General features: G+C 38.1%; 1 protein-coding gene across 4 annotated transcripts in view; it reads left to right on the top strand.

Moving 5' to 3' along the window:
• The window catches only part of SNX27 (sorting nexin 27), a 52,671-nt gene that overhangs the window by 14,584 nt on the left and 18,570 nt on the right, over positions 1-19,517 (top strand). For 3 of the 4 annotated variants that reach the window (XM_036342920.1, XM_036342921.1, XM_036342922.1), the window contains exons 2-7: positions 3,087-3,318; positions 10,513-10,705; positions 12,472-12,536; positions 13,933-14,037; positions 15,847-15,925; positions 18,158-18,321. In XM_036342920.1, coding sequence (XP_036198813.1) covers positions 3,087-3,318; positions 10,513-10,705; positions 12,472-12,536; positions 13,933-14,037; positions 15,847-15,925; positions 18,158-18,321 — 838 coding nt within the window. The remainder of the gene's footprint in view (positions 1-3,086; positions 3,319-10,512; positions 10,706-12,471; positions 12,537-13,932; positions 14,038-15,846; positions 15,926-18,157; positions 18,322-19,517) is intronic. The other variant, XM_036342923.1, reaches the window with a different exon arrangement.

The raw sequence follows: 19,517 nt of genomic DNA on the forward strand, positions 1-19,517 counted from the left end.
CATGAATAGCTACTATTTATGAAGTGTTTACCATGTTCTAGCTTCATCGCATTTTAGTTCTCACAACATAGCTCTAGGTATTATTAACCCCATTTTATGGATTAGAAATCGAGGATTAGTGAGATTGAATAATGTCTTACGTGTTAAATGGTACACTAGTCAGTCTGACTCCAAAACCTATGCTTTGAACCAGAAGCCTGTGTTGCTGAAAATTCCCTTTACTGCAGAATTTCTAGCTTACATTCACTTATGCCTTCAGAATTGTTCATTGGGCCCCACCTAGTTTGAGCCTGGTGTAGTAGCATTCTTGTGGAAAAAGAGGATGTCATATAAACATTTTTATGACTCTGAAGGCCTCTTAATTCTTGAGGAGGGAGGGCCCTTTATGAAATCAGACATCCTGGGGTTTTTACTGACTTCATTTCATTCTCTGAAGAATGAAAGAATTTCCAGCTTTGTATATTAAATCATGGAATATACAGCATTCCTTCTTTAGCTGCACCAAATAAATACTAGCAAGTGTGTTTAGAATGTGACAGTGGTAGTTGTGTTTTTTTCCTTTTTAAAAGTGGTTTTTGGGATTATAGCCAATTTGAAGCATGGTCTTATTAAGAAGTGAAATCTAAGCAAGCTCCCTTGCTCCCTTGGCTGCTCTTGAAGTAAGCTTCACTTACGTTTTTGTGATGATTTTGGGGGCTTGTTTCTATGAGTGACCCAAGGAGCAGTGTATTCGAACTTGAAAACTGAATGGGTGGAGGTGCATTGGAAGCAATAGTTTTCAACGTTTCTGGAGATTACATACTCCTTTTTGAAGCTGATGAAAGCTGTGGGGCCTCTCCCCAGGGAAAAAAATATTGTATATGCACACAAATACAGTTTTACATACAAATTTTGTAGGTGTTCACTGACCCCCAAGCCTATCAACAGAGTACTCCAAATTAAAAATCCTTTAACAGAAAAAATTAGGGAGCTGAAAAGTAAGATTTGAGCATCAATTCTTAAACTCCCCCCCCCCCAATATGCAGCTCATAAAATTGCATTAATATAAAAGTCTTGTTTTAGTATCCATGGTAGTTTGTTCCATCTCAAAGTATTAGTGTTCCTCACTTTTTTTTTTTTTTTTTTTTTAACAAGAGTATTGTGAACTAGATAAGATTCCTAGGGATAGATGAACTTCTCTATATTGATTTCCAACTTTTGTTTTTTCAATTTTATTCTACCAGCAAAACATTTTCTCAGAACTTCTACTAAGGCCAAAGATTTAGATGAAATCTTTTGCCAATCCCTAACTTTATTTAGGTTTCCATTTCTTCTTTAACCAAAATCTCTTCATAACCAACAGGTACATAGTACTTCTTTCCTTTTTATACCTTCTGATATAAGTGTTCAGGCAAGTTACATTTTATTAAGCGTTAATTCTCACAGCAACGCTGTTAAGGACTTATTATTGTCCCCATTTTACAGATGCGGAAAGCAACACTAAAAACGGTTAAGTAACTTGATCAAGACCAATTCTGATAATAAAAAAGGCAGAGTTGGGATTTGTAGATCTAGCTCCCAAGCCCGTTTTTTTATTTTATCCCGCTCTCTGATCAGAGGTGACCATTTTTACCTGGTCATTAGTCTGATCTGATCTGAATTTTAAAAGCCAAATTTCCATTAGAGGAAGGGGCTCTATTTTCTTGGAGAGCTAGCTAGTTGTAAAATTACTGGTGTGTGTGTGTGTGTGTGCGTGTGTGTGTGTGTGTGTGTGTGTGTGTGTGTGTATAAGTTATTTAGGTTGTGCAATGTCAAGAGTGCTGAGTTTTACTAGCTAGATTGTTAAACCCAACATAAAGAAGGAGGGTAGCTGGGTGATCTTCTGTCTGTTCTGTTTATATAAATGGATGTTTCGGATACCAGATTCTGACAGAGACAATTCCCGTGATTGGAAAGTTTGTAGAACACTTATTACTAAACTTAGCATCATTTTCAGGAAGGTAAAATTGTAATGGTTTGGAACAAGACTGAAAAAGTTTAAAGGGTAGATAAGATTCTATCAAATTGACTAAAGGCCAGGTATGTATTTCTGAACTCTCTTGGGAGAGCCATGGAGGGAACTTCTGGGCCCGCCAGCTGCCTAGTGGTTTTTGCTGAGACAGCAGGCTGGGTCAGCATTCTGGGAAGGTAGTTCGGTTTGCTGAGTGAGTTTTGTGAGACTCAGCATCTTTCTTGACGAAATTATTGCTCTTCCAAACCTCATACTTTTCCTGGTTTCAGCCATTTTAAACAGAGAAATAGGAAGGAGAATGAGTAGGTTGCTTTACTCTATAGCCTTGGATGTATATTTTTTAGTGTGAACTAAGATCACAGGGTTTTAAGTGAGCTAGCACAGAGCAGAAAATTAGTAAATAGAATTCTAAGAGAGATTAAGAGAAATGATTGTGAGAACAAAAGAAGTTAGATCAGATAATTTAACTTTAGAGGGATTATTGCATTGCCTTTTAAAAAACTAATGTATGTGAAGATATAAACCATTTAAGTCCCAAGGTAATGAAACTTGTCATAAAGGAAAATAAAGTTGACTAATTTGAAGATATGGGGGGAAATCAGATATAAATGTAAAAGAATTATCTTAAGCCATACTTTTTGAGTCTTTACAAATTAAGGGAATGCATTTTGTGGAAAATGCCTTTCAACAGACTTTCTAGGATATTTAAAAAGGACAAAATACAGTTCAAATGGCAGGATTATTAAAAGCCACTTTGTGTCATATACATGATTAGTTAGGACGAGGATATCGGACTATCAAGCTTTAAAAGCTTTCTCCTCAGCTTCACTCTCCTTCCCATTTGTTTTCCTGAAGCTGTGTGTGGGATTCTGGCATAGAGGAAGGGTAGGTTCTCTCACCTGTTGCCATTCCCCCACCCCCAGCCTTAAGCACATTATGATCTATAAAAATAGAAACAGCTTTTCTGGAACCACGTTAATCTTTTGATTTTATGGTTCATTCTGCGTGACACTGGAGTGGGGGCAGGAGGGTGGAGATACAAAGTGTTTGGACCCTTCTGGTTTATGGGATTGTCTTTTTCCCTTTTTCCCCTTAGGAACGGCGTGAATGTTGAGGGGGCAACACACAAGCAGGTGGTGGACCTGATCCGAGCAGGCGAGAAGGAATTGATCTTGACAGTGTTATCTGTACCTCCTCATGAGGCAGATAACCTAGATCCCAGTGACGACTCGTTGGGACAATCATTTTATGATTACACAGAAAAGCAAGCAGTGCCCATATCGGTCCCCACATACAAACATGTGGAGCAGAATGGTGAAAAGTTTGTGGTGAGTGTCAGCCCAGTTCGACCCTCAAACATCTAGCTTTTGTTTCCCCTAATCTTATCATTTATGACATATATTAGAGCACTAGAATAAGTGACTACAACAGGTCAGTTTGCCTACCAGGAAGGTGGGTTTACACATAAATCAAAGACACTAAACTTGATTTATTGTGCAGGCGTGAGCTATAGTAATGAATTCTATAGTTCTTTTTGTTTTTATACTTTCTAAAAAAGGTATTGATTTTTAGAGAGGGGAAGGGTAATAGGGAGACAAATATCAATATATCAATTTGTTGTGCCACTTTTTATGCATTTATTGCTTGCTTCTTTTATGTGTCCTGACTGGGGATTGAACCCACAATCTTGGTGTATTGAGACAACGCCCTAACTAACTGAACTACCCGACCAGGGCGAGTCCTATTTCTGCATAAGCATAATTGAATTTCATTCCCTTCAGTTTTAAGTTTTGTTTGTTTGTTTTTTCATTGGTTGCCATACCTTTCACTGTTGACTCTGTAGAGCTATAGAGTAAGATTAATTTTAAAAAGTGGTGTACTCCAGAATATTTGTCGACTTCAGAACCTACAGATGCCCTGTTTCTCTTCAGACCTTGTTCTTTTTCATTTTCTTTGGAGATAGCTGTGTGAATGATTAACTCTGGTTTTTCCCAAGGTCCTAATTATATTCTGAACGTAATTCATGCAAGTTATTTTATCCATTTCCATTCTGTTGCTGTTGTAGATATGCAGGAAGCCCATCTTGAATTCTGGGTGACATATGCCAGTCCCTTTCCTGAATGCCTTTGTTCTTCAAAACCTAATTGCCACTGATAGCCCAGTCTACCTAATTTTTCTTTTGGTTGCAGTATGCTTTATTTGCCTTTGTAAAAAAAAATGCCCTGGCTGAGTGGCTCAGTTGGTTGGAACGTCGTCCCATACATAAAAAAGTTCAGGTTCGATTCCTCTCTGGGCACATGCCTAGGTTGCAGGTTCAATCCCCTGTTGAGGCTTATAGGGGGGCCAACCGATAGATGTTTCTTACATTGATGCTTCTCTCTTCCTCTCTCCCTTCCTCTCTAAAAATCAGTAAAAATATATCTTCAAGTGAGGATTGAAAAAAAAGGCAATGAATACTGTTAGGTATAAACAGACTACATGTATTTAAAGCTGACCTGCTAACTAAAGTTGCAATCTCTGACACTGAGATTTGTCCCCGGTATAGGAATGGACCACTAGATATTTATGGTACATTCTCTTTAGTGGGGAGATGAGAAGAACAAGGAAGCTAGAAAAGTTCAGAAGGATCAAATGTTTGACTAATCTGAAATTTAGCTGGAGATGATAGCACATGGATTTTATGCCAGTCTGGTCTATGTATTCTCAGAAGCATACACATAAAATTTAGAGTTTTGGGTTTTACAAGTGCTGTCCTTTGAATCATAGGAATTAGAAATCAAGGTCAGGTTCTAAGGTAGAGCAGTTTGGATGTTGAGACCCTTTTGGGAATTAACAAAGACTTTGGGAACCTCTGTAGATTTCAGAAAAAGATGGATATTACTAATTGTTTTATTTTTAAAAATTTTATTGTTGACATTATTACATATGTCTCCCATTTTTCCTTCTTTGCCTCCTCCACCCAGACCCCACCCTCCCCTCTCTCTGTCCCTAACCACACTGTTGTCTGTGTTCATGGCTATGCATGTATGTTTTTTGGCTATTCTCTTCACCTTCTTTCATCACGTCTGCCTCACCTACCTCCCTTCTGGCATCTGTCAGACTGTACCATGTATCCATGACTCTGGTACTATTTTGTTCGTCATTTTATTTTGTTCATTAGATTCCACATATAAGTGAGATATGGTATTTGTTTTTCTCTGGCTGGCTTATTTTGCTTAGCATTATAATCCCCATATCTGTCACAAAAGGTGAGTTCCTTCCTTTTTACAGCTGTGTAGTATTCCACAGCTTTTTTATCCACTCATCTACTGATGGGCACTTGGACTGTTTCCAGATCTTGGCTGTTGTAAGTAACACTGTTATGAACATAGAGGTGCATACATTCGTCCTGATTGCTGTTTTGAGATTCTTAGGATATATTTCCAGAAAATGGGATCACTGGGTCAAAAGGCAGTTCCATTTTTAATTTTTTGAGGAAATTCCATAGTATTTCCCACAGTAGCTGTACCAGTCTGCATTGCCACTAATAGTGCACTAGGGTTCCCTTTACTCCGTATCTTCTCAGCACTTGTTGTTTGTTTGATTTATTGATGATAGTCATTCTGGCAGGTGTGCAGTGATATCTCATTGTAATTTAATTTGCATCTCTCTTATGATTAATGATGTTGAGCATTTTTTCATATGTCTATTGGCTCTATGTCCTCTTTAGAGAAGTGTCTATTCAGGTCCTTTGCCCAGATTTATTTTAAATATGTTTTTATTGATTTTAGAGACAGAAGAAGGCAGAGGGGGAGAAAGAAAGAAATATTGTCTGCCTCCTGCATGTCCCCCACTAGGGATTAAGCCTGCAACCCGGGCATGTGCTCTGACCAGGAATTTGAAAAATTGGGTTGTCTTATTTTTTGTTATAAGAGTTCTTTATGTATTTTGGACATAAGTCTTTTATCAGGCAGGTAGATGTTTTGTGAAATATTTCACCCAATCTGTGGCTTGCCTTTTTATTTCATTTTTAATAGTGTCTTTCAAAGAACATAGGTTTTAAATTTTGTCAGTTTGTCCAGTTGATAAGTTATTTTCATTTATAGATAATGCTTTTTTGCATTCTAAGAAGTTTGCTTAACCCAGGGGCACAAATCTTTTTTTTTTTTTTAAATAAAAGTTTTATAGTTTTACCTCTGTTTTTGTAATAACTTTATTGAAGTATGATTCACATATCATAAATTCACCCATTTTATTTGTACAGTTCATTAGTTCTTAGTATGTTCACAGAGTTGTGCAACCATAATCACAGTCAATTTTAGAACATTTTTATCACCTAAAAAAGAAACTCCATACCATTTAGCCATCATTCTTCACACCTCCCATTCCCACCAGCCCTAGGTAACTGGTAATCTACTTTTTGTCTATATAGAATTGCCTGTTCTAGACATTTCATATAGATGAAATCAGATGTGTTTTCAAGGTTTATCTATGTTGTAGCTTTGTATCAGCCAAATAAACTTCCATTGTATGGATATGCCACATTTGATTTATCTGTTTGTCAGATGATGAACATTTGGGTTGTCTACTTTTTGGCCATTATGAATGATTCTGCTATGAGCTTGTGTGTACATATTTTTGTGTGGATATCTGTTTTTATTTCTCTTAGATATATATTTAGGAGTAGAATTGCTGGGTCATATGGTAATCTTACATTTAACCTTTTGAGGAAATGCCAGACGGTTTTCCAAAGTGGCTGCATCATAGTTTTCATTCTTATGGTTAGGTCTATGATTCTTTTTTGTTGTTGTTGTTAATGTTCTCCTGAGGATATTTTTTTCCCATTGTTTTTTTTTTAAAGAGACAATGGAAGGGGGGGGGGAGAGAGAGGGAGAGAGAGAGGGGGAGAGGGAGGGGGGAGAGAGAGAGAGAGAGAGAGAGAGAGAGAGAGAGAGAGAGAGACATCGATGTGAGAGAGACACATCGATGGTTGCCTCCTACACCAGGACCAGGGAATCAAGCCTACAACTGAGGTATTTGCTATTCTTTGCTCACTTTCTTCTCCTTCTTGTACACCCATGATGTGGATGTTATTATGTTTCATGGTGTCCTAAAGTTCCCTTAAACTATCCTCCTGCTTTTTGTTTCTTTTTTGTTTTTTGTTGCTCTCACTGGGTGTTTAAGTCTACTTGCATCCCAAGGTAGACTTAAGTGCCCACTGATTCAATGCTGTGCTTCATTCAATCTACTGTTAATTCCTTCTAGTGTATTCTTGATGTCAGATATGGTATTTTTCATGTCTGAGTGGTTCTTATTCATGGTTTCTACTTCCCTTTTCATACTGTTGTGGTTCTCACTAAAGTTTCCTTATAGTTCTTACTAAGTTTTTTGAACATCCTTATAACCATTACTTTGAACTCTATATCTGATAAGTTGCTTGCCCTCCATTTCATTTAGCTCTTTTTATGTAGATTCCTCCTTTTCTTTCATTTGGGGGTTGTTTCTTTGTCTCTCAATTTTTGCTCTCTCTTTGTGTTTGTTTCTATGTATTAGATAGAAATGCTGTGCCTCCTAGTCTTTGTGGGGTGTCCTTATGTAATAAGTGTCCTACGGGTCCCAGTGGCACAGTCTTCTTGATTTCCTGAGCTGGATGCTCTAGGAATGTCCCTTGTCTGGATTTAGTGGGCCCTCCTGTTGTAATTGGGTCTTAATTGCTGTTGGCCCATTTTTGTGTGGGATCAACCCTAAGACTTACTGTGAGGCTCAACTCTGACCACATCATGCAGTTTCTTGTGCTGGTACTGACAGAATAAAACAAGACAAACAAGGCCAAGCCAAAAAAAACAAAAAACAAGCAAAAAAAAAAAACAAGACAAAAACAATAAACCAACAGCAGCAACAAAAAGAATAAGAAAAGAAAAAAAATACAATAAAAGTCACAAAGAAAAAAGAATAAGATAAGAAAATATATGAAGGGAAAGAAGGAAAAAAAAGGAAGAAAAGAAAAGATTAGGAAAAGAAAACCAGGGGAAAATTCTAAAAAACAAAAAGGGAAGAAAACAGAATTAGAAAAGGAAAGAGAGAATTATGAAATATTAAGGGAAAAAAGGGAAGAGAAATAGCAAAAAAATAAAATAAAAATAAAGAAAAAAGTGAAGTGTGTTGGATCCTGCTCTGATGCTGTCCAAAGTCGGCCATTTGGTCTGTAGGTTCCTGGCCTCCTGGCTACTTGTCCTCAGCTGCACGGGATCCACAGTATGTGAATGCCTCTGCGGGGCTTGGCTGCACCAGCAGGGGGCCCAGGGGCAGGTCAGCAAATGTCCCAAGGTTCTGTCTCTGCTTGTCTCTCCCTGCTGGCCAGCTGCCAGGCTTAGACACTGAAAAGGCTAGTCCCGGAAAAAGCCTCTGGAATAATCAGGAGGATGGAGTTACTGATTTCACATGATGGGGAGTGACGATCAGACTTATGGGAAGATGGTATTTTTCCTTGCACTGGAGCCACAGGTCTGAGTCTGTTCCAGATTTTCTCTGACCTCAGCAGGGTGTAGCTCCTAGTACTCAGGCAGGTGGAGCCTATGAAGCTCAGAGATTGGGTCTGCTAGAGATTGGGGAAAGCTGGTATTTCTATTGGCTCTCCTGTGAGGTTCCCTGGAAAGTGTAGGGCATGGCCCTATCCCAAAGCAACCACTGAGAAACCTTGGAACTGCCCTGCCTTCTTAGACCGAACTTATGCCACTCACTCCTCAGCGGCACTTAAAGTGCAGGGTGAAGTGAGGAGGATTCCAGTGGGCTGCACGAGCAGAATGCATTGTACTTTAGAGAGCTGTGATGACAATACTTGGTAATATGTAGGATTCATTACAATCAGTTACAAATTTGAGTGATAATCACAGGAAGAAAACACATTGATTAGGATCATACACATTCCTGCATGCTATTTGGTAGTGATTAGAGGCTTTGCTTTTAATTGGGGAGGTATCTTGGGGGGATATTTGCGGGGGAGGTGAATGAATAAATTATTTTATTTTTGCATTTAATTCATGCTTCCTAAATCTCAGAAACATGGAAAAGGTTCTTCTTGAACTTGAAGAAAGGCTTAGGCTATACATTCTCAGTGATTAATTCTTTTTTGTTTGTTTTGTTAATCCTCATCAGAGGATACCTTTTCCATTGATTTTTTTAGAGAGAGTATGTGGGAGGGAGGGAGAGGAAAAAAGGGGGGGGAGGAACATCCATGTGAAAGAGACATATCAATTGGTTGCCTCCCACATGTGTCTCTGATTAGGACCAGGGATATAACCTGTAACCCAGGTATGTGCTCTTCACTGGGAATTGAACCAGTGACCCTTCGGTGCACTGGGCAACACTAATCAACACCGTCAGGGCTCAGTGATTAACTCTTGATTACATGAATAGATGACCTGTTTTGTATACATTCAAAATTCTGAATGACTTTTGCTAAGCTATAATGTGATTTGGGACTAAAATTCCTATCTCTGCATTATTTTATAAGTTCTAAGAATACAAAGTAACTTGGATTATTTGATGATTTTTGATTACACTTCCCACCACTTTCCTTTATAAGGACACATATTCAAGAATTGCACATGCATGCATTCATTTCTTTATCAAATATTTGCTGAGTGCCTGCTATGTGCCAGATGTCTTGTTCTAGAAACTTGGCATGCCTTTGAGCAATAGTCAAAAATTTGTACTCATTTCTTTATGAGGATTATAACTTCATTATTACGAGGAGGTCCTTAGAGTACACTTATTCTTTAATTTCTCGTTAACCCTGTTTTAATGATGGAAGGCAGAGGACCAAAACTAGGTATTTTTTTTCAGGCAAGAAATTTTTGAAAAAACCTATTTGATAACAAAAAAGCCACTATTGCTTACATCATCGTTAGCCTTTTTTAAAAAAAAAATTTTTTATTGATTTCAGAGAGGGAAGGAGAGAGAGAGAAACATTAATGATGAGAATCATTGACCGGCTGCCTCCTGCATGCCCCCACTGGGGATCAAGCCCCCAACCTGGGCATGTTCCCTTGACTGGAATCGAAACTGGGACCCTTCAGTCCACAGGCCGATGCTCTATCCACTGAGCCAAACCAGCTAGGGCCCTTTTCTTTGGAAGTTTGGGCCACACACAAATATCAGTGGCATACTTGACGATTAACAAGAACAGTTTGCATACTTGTTCATTCACAGTATTTACCACGTTCACTTCAAATAACTTTTAACTTTCTGAAAATAAAATCTACCCTTAAAGCTGATAATTACCATTGAAGATATTTAAAACAGTGTGTTGGATGTAATTTTAATAGCAAAAATAAGATCATGGTCCCTTTGAAGGGAGTAGTCCTCTTTTATACATAAAATTTCTGGCATATTTATTAAAAATAAGTCTTAATTTTATAGTGACCTTGAACATATTCTCTGTTAGATGCATACCTCAACAATATCAATCTGAGCCTCACTGTTGATGGTTCTGTGATTTAAGTTGTATTAAATAGGCTGTTTTTTGTTCTTCTCCTCGCCAGGTATACAATGTTTACATGGCAGGGAGGCAGCTGTGTTCTAAGCGGTACCGGGAGTTTGCCATCCTACACCAAAACCTGAAGAGAGAGTTTGCCAACTTTACATTTCCCCGACTTCCAGGGAAGTGGCCATTCTCTTTATCAGAACAGCAATTAGATGCCCGACGACGAGGGTTGGAAGAATATCTAGAAAAAGGTAAGCCGGCCTGTTAAACTCTACTGTCTTGAGTAGATATAGGGTCTAGGTATATGTTGCAGCTCTTAAACTGCATAGCTAAGTTCCATGAAATGCAGTAATGAAAGTAAGTCAAGTTTCTGACTATAGGTGTTGGATAATTTGAGCTTTGAAGCCAAGACTGAATGTCCAGTACAGCGATTAATAGCCTATTCTATTGACTCAATGAGCACATAACAGAAAAAAATGCATAATTAGTTTTGATTAGGACCTCTATTTATAGGGTTATATTATTTGCCAGCAAACACATACAAAGTGACTCAACAGCATGCTGAATTGATTTGGGAGCTAAGTGGGCAGTATCACTGGCATGTCCTCCTTGAAAACTCCACATTCCTCTTGCATGTGTCCAGAGATAGGTTGGCTGAGTTGTAGATAACCTAAAGTCCCCTTGTCCTAAGCAGGTTATAGGTAGAAGTATTGAAACTTATTTGTTATCTTAGGACTTTTAAGCAGTACATGAGGAGTTTGTGGATGTAGATCCTGAAGCATTTGCTTATCTAGAAAGTTGGGGAAAAGGACACAGATCTCCCCCCAAAAATAGTTCATTTTGTTGCTTCACTACATTATAGAGTTAACATACTTTGCTGGCTAAGCAACGGGCTTTTCTTTGAAATAGAAATTTAGCCGAAACCGGTTTGGCTCGGTGGATGGAGCGTTGGCTTGCGGACTGAAGGGTCCCAGGTTCGATTCCGGTCAGGGGCATGTACCTGGGTTGCGGGCACATCCCCGGTGGGAGATGTGCAGGAGGCAGCTGATCGATGTTTCTAACTCTCTATCTCTCTCCCTTCCTCTCTGTGAAAAAACAATAAAATATATTTAAAAAATAAAATAAAATACAAATTTAATAGAATAATGGTCTTACGTGCTATTTCGTAATCCTGTGTCCTTGTGTCCTTGAGTAAGAACTAATTGACCTAGTTGAAATTTTTTTTTTAACTTTGGTAGAGAGCTTCATCCCTGAAGAAAAATTACTTTCACCATAGAAGTAGTGAAACCTCCTCATTTGTTTTTAGCTTTTTTTCTGGCATGGAATGGCCTCTAAACACAGCCCTTGGGAAATGAGAAATGGTACAATTTTTTAAAAATAAAATGAAGTAAAATCATCAGTGTAATTTGCCATCCTCGTGAGAGTGTCAGGAAATTAACTTCCTCAGATTTAGACGATTAGCTATCCACCTGCCTGCTTTCCTTTTTCCTCCCTTTCTTTTTGTTGTTGCTTTGAAGCTCAAATTAGTGAGGTGACAAGATGTGCTCAGCTTAATAATTAATTACCTACTCATTTCCCCCAAAATGGCTCTAAATGTTGATGATTCTCTAGCTAGCCTGTTCCTAGGCCAAGTAGATATCTTTCCTTTTGTATTTCAGTTTTGCGTTTGGTTTATTTCTAACTGACCTTAGCCTTGCTCTGCTGTCTAGCTTGTTAATAGTTCACACAAGACTACGAAGTTAGATTTACTGAACTTTTATTTCCCCTTTTTTTGGGTGACTTCCTTTGGTTGTTTAATATTTTTAGCAAGCTACATTTTTGTACATTCTGTTACTCCTCTGTCCTAGTTCATATTGATATGAATGTTTCTTGTGTCTTAAAGTATCATATGTTAGGGATGACATACTACCTCAGCATTGCCTGGTACTAATGATTTACACTTAAACCTTGATATGTACTTGACTTTATATTCTTGATTTTAGAGCCTCATGGCAAAGTCTATCTTTGTTTTCTGCAGTGTGCTCAATACGAGTCATTGGTGAGAGTGACATCATGCAGGAATTCCTGTCCGAATCGGACGAGGTAAGTGACTACTCCTACAGTGACTGTTTACCTCGTGGCTCATTGTGGGAGAAACAAATTAAAGATGTCGACTATGGAAAATGCCTATTTTTCAATCTTTTTCTGTGTGTCCTGCTTATCCTCCAAGAGCTAGTGCTAGGTCCACCTTCTCTTGGAAACTTTCCCTGTTACTCAAATCATCGATTTTTCATTCCACCAAGAACTTTTGCAGTCAGTACAAATTATCATGTTGTTGGAATCTCTCATTCTCTAATTTTTATATATATGCTCAGACTGTTACTTTATATTTTTAGTGTGAGCTACCTGTAGGTAAGAGTTAAATCGGTTTTTAGCTTTATTGAGGTATAATTGACAAATAGGAATTGTATATATTTGAGGTATACAACTTGATGTTTTGATGTATGTGTACATTGTGATGATCACCATAATCAAAGTAATTAACGTATTTATCACCTCATTGCTCCTTCCTTTTTTGGTGAGAGCACTTAAGATGTACAAATTTTAGCGAATTTCAGTACACAATACAGTATTGTTAACTGTGGTCACCATGCTATACATGAGAACTCCAGAACAAGAGCTAAATCTTGATCATCTTTATATTCCCAGTCACTTATCACAGTGTCAGGCATATTGTAGGTGCTTAATAAATATTAACTGATAGAGGAATTAATATGTAATACAAAGTAATGTTTAGGATGGTTTTAGGCAATAAATAGTACTTATTTTTTTAATGGTAAATGAAGATGGACTTGTTCTTACATAGTTGTTTCTCTAATAAAGATGACAAGGTCAGAAATCTGTTGAGGAATGTGTTAATCATCAAAACCAGTGAGAGTGAATGATTTCTTTGGAATTAAGGAGAATAAGTACTGTTTACTCTTTGCTAGAAGAAAATTGGGCATCAGACTAACTCAGATTCCTGAGTTTCATCCATTTCCTTTCAAGGGTGTCATGATTATTTCAGGATTCAGAAAGGAATTTATGGTACTTCTTGAGCCAATCTAACATGCCTAACCATATAAAACCAGAGAATATTGGTTGAAACTATAGCTTTCAGTTGTCTTCTTATTTGTGAGTTCTGAATGTTTGAAAGTAAGCAAAAAACCTCATCTGTGTTTGGCCTAGTCTGTTTCACACGAGTTTTCTGTATTAAAATGTGAACATGACTTCAACATATTTCTTTTCTCCCTGTTCATCTTAAAGGTTAACTGCTGCTGCATTCTAAAGTCAGCTTAATGGCTTGTAAATGTATTGATTTATAAGGTGTCTTTTCTCCCCTTTTCATCGGAACTCATTTTCTCTCTATCACATGTTAAGTTGTTGTTTAGCTTGCATGTTACAAGGAGAATGAGGATATACTGGGTCATAAATTCTTTTTCTGTGTCTTTCTCCCCAGAACTACAATGGTGTGTCTGACGTAGAGCTGAGAGTAGCATTACCAGATGGAACAACAGTTACAGTCAGGGTTAAAAAGAACAGTACTACAGACCAAGTATATCAGGTAAAGTAAACTTGAGCAAGTAGACTTGACATTACATGTTTCAAAGCTAAGGAAGATGGATTATATAAGTTAATTCATATAAAGTGATTGGAGTATCTAGCACATAAGTTTATTAAATGTTAGCTATTGTTGTTGATGTTATTATTGTTAATATGAAATTACTTTGTCCTTGAAAGAAAGGTATCCCAGGTAGTAGTGGTTCTGATTAGTCCCCTCACCCCTTTTAATTGTAAAAAAACTTTATAACGTACATGAAAACAGAATAGAACAATGAACCTGTATCTGTTCATCACTCAGTAGTCATCAAGATTCTTCCACATGTGCACTATATATCCTCCCCCCCCCCCCTTTTTGAATATTTTCAACCAAATTTCATGTTATTGGACCTGTGTGTATTTTAGTATACATCTCTATAAAATATGGACAGTCTTCCTACCTAACCACAAAGCCATTATCAAACCTAAAAAATTAACAATATTTCCTTGATATTAACTAATAACAAATCAACAAATTTTCCCAATTATCGAACAATGGTTTTTTATAGTTGGTTGGTTAAAATCTGGATCTAAATAGGTCTTTAGATCACATTTGATTTTTATGTTTGTTTTAAAATAGAGCAGTCTCTCCTCCCTTCTCCAACTTTTTTCCCATGTCCTTGTGTAATTGCAGAAATTGGGTCTGTGTCCTGTGGAATGTCCCACTTTCTGAGTTATCTGTTTGTTTCTTTTATATATTTGTGTCATGTAGTATGTCTTGCTCTCTCCTTATATTTTTTATAGATGGAAGTTTTCTCTGGAGGCTTGATTAGATTCAGGTTCAGCTATTATCAGTGTTGTATTCTTCATACTGCTTCTTACCAGGAGGGATACAATACCTGATCTCTCCACTGTAAAGTTCTCCATTGATCTTTTCTCAATGAGTGTATCACTGATGATTGTTCCCTTAACCTGTGGTTTCATTAAGGATTGTAAAGTGTTGATTTTCTAATTCTCTCATATCTTCACATTTTTTAACTAGACCAGTGGTTCTCAACCTTCTGGCCCTTTAAGTACAGTTCCTCATGTTGTGACCCAACCATAAAATTATTTTCTTGGTTGAAGTAGTTGCTACTTCATAACTGTAATGTTGCTACTGTTATGAATCATAATGTAAATATCTGATATGCAGGACTGTCTTAGGCGACCCCTGTGAAAGGGTCCCTTGACCGCCAAAGGGGTCGCGACCCACAGATTGAGAACCACTGAAGTAGACTTATTGTGTAAAGAACTTTTTCTTATCAGCTGTGGGTATTTAGTTATCCTGAAGTACAGTTTTTGGTAAGGGAGGGGTAAATATTTCTTTCCTTTTATTGCCAATTTTCAGAGTAAAGAATTGGTGCCTTAGTTGAGTCCAATGATGTCCAATGAGGTTATTTTATTTTTTTAGTATTGTGTGGGTTTTTAGGTACTCAGCATGATTTAATCAATAGCATGTATTGTTTTTGTGATACTCAAATTGTTCCATCTTTGACCAGTGGAAGCTCCTTCATGTCTGCTCGAGTATTCTTTTTTTTCTTTAAGTATATTTTTATTAATTTCAGAGAGGAAGGGAGAGGGAGAGAGATAGAAACATCAATGATGAGAGAGAATCATTGATTGGCTGCCTCCTGCACTCCCTACATTGGAGATCAAGCCCACAACCCCTGGCATGTGCCCTGACTGGGAATTGAACTGTGACCTCCTGGCTCATAGGTCAGTGCTCAACCACTGAGCCATGCCAGTCTGGCTGATTTAGTTTTCTTGAAACTAATCTATCCTGTTTATACTTTAGGCTATTGCAGCAAAGGTTGGCATGGACAGTACAACAGTGAATTACTTTGCCTTATTTGAAGTGATCAATCATTCCTTTGGTAAGTGCCTGTGGCTAACATGAAGTTTTGTTTGGGGGTATTTTATTCTAACGCTGTCAGACTAAAGCTCCCAGAAGCTGTCAGACTGAAACTATTTGTCTAGAAATGAGCTTGCAGACCAGGGGAGATTCTGTTTATTAGGACGGATCCAACAAGCAGACCAGGCAAATCCCATTAAGTCCAAGTCAAAGGATATCTGGTCACTGTTGATCCTTTTCCTCTTTTGTAAGTATAAGTTACTTGCACCAAGGATTGAAGTGGGATACTTTCATGAGGTTCTTTTAAATCAGAGGTTCAAAAATAATACATTCTAATGAAACAGCCTTAAAGAAAGGGGTGGTTCTATTTAGCAACAATTTGTTTTAGTGTGCTTTGTGTTTTTTGTAGATTTTTAAGATTAGTTTTTTGTTTTCAGGAGTTAAGAAAAAGATAAATTGCTTAAAAGCCATTGCTTTAGCCGAAACCGGTTTGGCTCAGTGGATAGAGTGTCAGCTTGCGGACTGAAAGGTCCCAGGTTCGATTCCGGTCAAGGGCATGTACCTGGGTTGCGGGCACATCCCCAGTAGGGGGTGTGCAGGAGGCGGCTAATCGATGTTTCTCTCTCATCGATGTTTCTAACTCTCTATCTCTCTCCCTTCCTCTCTGTAAAAAATCAATAAAATAAAAAAATAAAAAAAATAAAAATTAAAAAAAAAGAATCATTATCACATTCAAGTGATGATATTTATTTAAAAAAAAAAAAAGCCATTGCTTTAATGCATATCTTTTAAGTTTCTTTGTAAATAGATATCCTCCTCCTAGGAAATTTTATTACATCATGACAGGAAGCTTGCCTTATATATTATTTTATAAAAGCTAGGGATGTTGGTCACACTGGTTCCATTGAAACCACAAAGGGGAGGAAGTCTGAGTGCTTGCCCTGAATGACATAGATTTCCTAATTATTTCCTACAGTTTATGGGTCTTTTCCACACCGCACACACACACGCCAGAAATGACATAATATTAATCAGATCTTCCTTATCTCAGAAAAGGAGGGAGTTGTTAGGCTTGGGTTGGCCTACTGTCCCAGGTCAATGTAGAATAATGTTCCTATTCTTTATTTTTCTAACTCCCTACAGTCTAACTAGGAGATAGAAATGTTACAAAGGATTGCTAGGGGCACTCTCCCTCCAGGGAGCATGCCCATGCCATTCCACTTTCCCCTCTCCTTCCCCTCCCAGGCACGTGTCCCCTAACCTCTAGGGGACCCATGAGACTGCAGCCAGGGGAGCAGTGGGCCTTGTTTCCCTGTCCTAAGTATGTTTTTGCTGCGGTCACTAAATTCTTGCTTGTTTTTTAAAAACAAAAACAAAGGATTGCCAGGGAACCAGGACACTCGGATTCTTTTTATTTTTTTATTGCTTAAAGTAATACAAAGGGTATTACATATGTGTCCATTCCCCCCCCCCTCCCTAGACAGTCCCCTAGCCTCCCCTATCCCCCAGTGTCTTATGTCCATTGGTTATGCTTATATGCATGTCGGATTCTAATATTATTCTTCTTTTCTAAACTTTAGTTAATAAATAAAATAGCAAATATTAAATCTGTCTTTTGCAGTGTTAGAAAGCCAAGTAGCCATCAATCAAAAGAAGAAAACTGTCTTTTCAAAGAAAATCAATATAGAAATTAAAAGTGGTAGAGTTTTATCCTGCTTGTGCATTATTAAAAAGAGGAAGTAACAGTATTCAGAAGACACTTTTCACTGGATGAGTGTCTTAGAGTTGGGGGTGGGGTGGGGAGAGCCTTTCACTCTAACAATGAAAGCAGTTCATTGAGAATTACCACAGCAGAGACTCTGAAAGCACCATAGCTGGGTAAGCGGAGAGGCTTGCTTTAAAGATGTTCCCTGGACATCATTGTAACTTACTAGATGATGGATCAGATATTTTAATAGACTTTGTAGTCGATGCCGTCTGCAGTCGGCCTGTTAACTGAACAGTGTGTCATTCAGGTGATAGAAGTCAGGCAGTTTGAGCCCGACTGGCCATAGTCATAGTTCCCAGGGATAGATTTGGCCTGACACATGGTCAGTCCTGAGGAAGTGCTCTGTAACGGATCTAAGCCAGGGTTCTGGTTAATGATAACCTGCCATTCTTTATCTTGCTGTTTGTATTTTATCTGCAGTTTACACTAGGGAAATTCCTTATATATCTTTTCACTCTAGCTTTCTTTGTTTTGTCTTCTCTTTAGTACGTAAGCTGGCACCTAATGAATTTCCTCATAAACTCTATGTCCAGAATTACACATCAGCTGTGCCAGGCACCTGCCTGACCATTCGAAAGTGGCTTTTTACAACAGAAGAAGAAATCCTCTTAAATGACAATGACCTTGCTGTTACCTACTTCTTTCATCAGGTAGGTGGATTGGTCTTCCTAGAAAGGCCCGATTTTTATTTTTCTGTTTGTATGCAGTGGGTAATTTGCCAATTCAGTGTGAATCCTTGGGTAACCTGCTTTGCCTCCTGAATCTTAGTTAAATTTGTAAAATGTGCTATCCCATTTCACAAAATATAAATAAGCTTAAAAAGTGAAGATATCCTGGAGTTTAAAATATATTTATTTAAACAACAGAAAATGAGCATTATGGCTATGTACCTTTTAAAATAATTTCTATCAAAATTGCACATTCACAGAGTTTAAAGCATCATGCAGTTCTACACAGGTTATTATGAAAAATATTAGTTGCCCCCTCTTATCTTCATCTCCCCCAAAGGCAATCACTTTCACCTCCTTTAGCTTTGTTTTTTTTCTTTCATATTTACGTCCATGTTGCTGTTATAACTTGGTTATGTTGCTCCTACTTGGTTTTCCAAATTCAGACAGTATCTCTTCATTTCCCACTAAAAAATGAGACTCTAGCTCCATTTTGTTCTCCATTCTTACTAATACCTGTACCTTTTCACCTCTCCTATCTTCCTGATATAGGCATATTATAATATTGATTAAATCAGTATTCAGTGTTTATATTATTACGACTCTACAAATAACGAATTTATAGCAGAGCCCTGTGTTGTTGCAATGAGAACATTAGCTAGGAGTCGGAATACCTGGTTCAAGTGTAGGCTCTACATAGGGCATAATCTTAGCGTAGCTTTGCTAAGATCTGTTTCCTGATCATGTAAGTGGAATCGTACAGTATTTATCTTTATATGACTGGCTTATTTCACTTAGCATAATGTCTTATTCATGTTATAACAGTGGACAGGATTTCCTTCCTTTTTAAGGCAAAAATGTTTCATTGTATGTATATGTCTCATTTTCCTTATCTAGTCATCTGTGGGTGGACATTGGTTCTTTTCCCCATCACTTGGCTATTACGAATACTACTAGGGGCCCACTGCACGAATTCGTGCACCTTAAAAGGAACCGTGGGCTGCGAGGCTGCGGTGGGCACAGGGGCAGGTCTCAGCACATCCTCTGCACCCCCGCCTGGCCCTTCCCACCGTGGCTCCCAGTCTCCTGTCTGCTGGCAGCCCTGCTCCTGCCGCTGCCACTCCCACGTGCTGACTGCGCCAGCCCTGCTCACACCCGCTGACAGCGCAGTGCAATTG

The sequence above is a fragment of the Myotis myotis genome, unplaced genomic scaffold, assembly GCF_014108235.1.
Source record: "Myotis myotis isolate mMyoMyo1 unplaced genomic scaffold, mMyoMyo1.p scaffold_m19_p_18, whole genome shotgun sequence".
Taxonomy (NCBI): domain Eukaryota; kingdom Metazoa; phylum Chordata; class Mammalia; order Chiroptera; family Vespertilionidae; genus Myotis; species Myotis myotis.